This window comes from Orycteropus afer, unplaced genomic scaffold (genome assembly GCF_000298275.1).
Source record: "Orycteropus afer afer isolate SDZICR_OR568_19922 unplaced genomic scaffold, OryAfe1.0 scaffold00064, whole genome shotgun sequence".
NCBI lineage: Eukaryota > Metazoa > Chordata > Mammalia > Tubulidentata > Orycteropodidae > Orycteropus > Orycteropus afer.
In genome coordinates, this window is record NW_006921651.1 from 7,468,781 (window position 1) to 7,469,360 (window position 580).

Here is a 580-nt window from a genome sequence, read left to right on the forward strand (position 1 = left end):
GCAAAGGACGCAGAGAATCGTCGGGACTTGGAGACTTCTCAGGCCACGACCCCCCATTTCTCTCTCCTTCCTGTTTTCTTGTCCACGGTTTCCTCGCCAACGCTTCGCGGAAGCTGCGGGGAAGTCTAGAGAGACAAGTTCTTCTCGCTCCCGGTGATGGGGCCCCCGTTCTTCCCTGCACCCAGCCGGCGTGCGTGCCTCAGAGACAGTGCCGGCGCCGAACCTCAGCATCTTCTTCGCTCCCCGAGTCCACTTCCCCAGGCCTCGAGCGAGCTGTGCTGCGGAGCCTCGAGGAGCCAGATTTGGGTAGTTTGTTCTTTAACGAGGGGCCTGGCCCTCGGCGGGTCCGGCCTTTCTCGAGCTTCAGTCCCATGGCACCAGGCTGCGGTGGGGAGCGCCCGCCGCGTGACCCGCCCGATCCTACCAGGCCCGGATGCCCTGCAGGGTGCCCTGTGCGCACGCGGGTCCCGCCGGGGCGCCCTGGTGCAGCGGCTGCGCTCCGCCGCCGCCGCCGAAGCCGCCCAGGTTGCTCACGTTCACAAAGGGGCCGCCTCCGGCCGCGCTGCAGGAGGGTTGCATG

General features: G+C 67.2%; 1 protein-coding gene across 1 annotated transcript in view; it reads right to left on the reverse strand.

Annotated features, from left to right (window-relative positions):
- Window positions 1-420: 420 nt before the first annotated feature.
- Window positions 421-580, reverse strand: part of NKX2-3 (NK2 homeobox 3) — a 2,614-nt gene continuing 2,454 nt past the window's right edge. Inside the window, exon 3 of the mRNA XM_007940036.1 lies at window positions 421-573. Within this exon, the coding sequence (XP_007938227.1) occupies window positions 421-573 (153 nt within the window). The remainder of the gene's footprint in view (window positions 574-580) is intronic.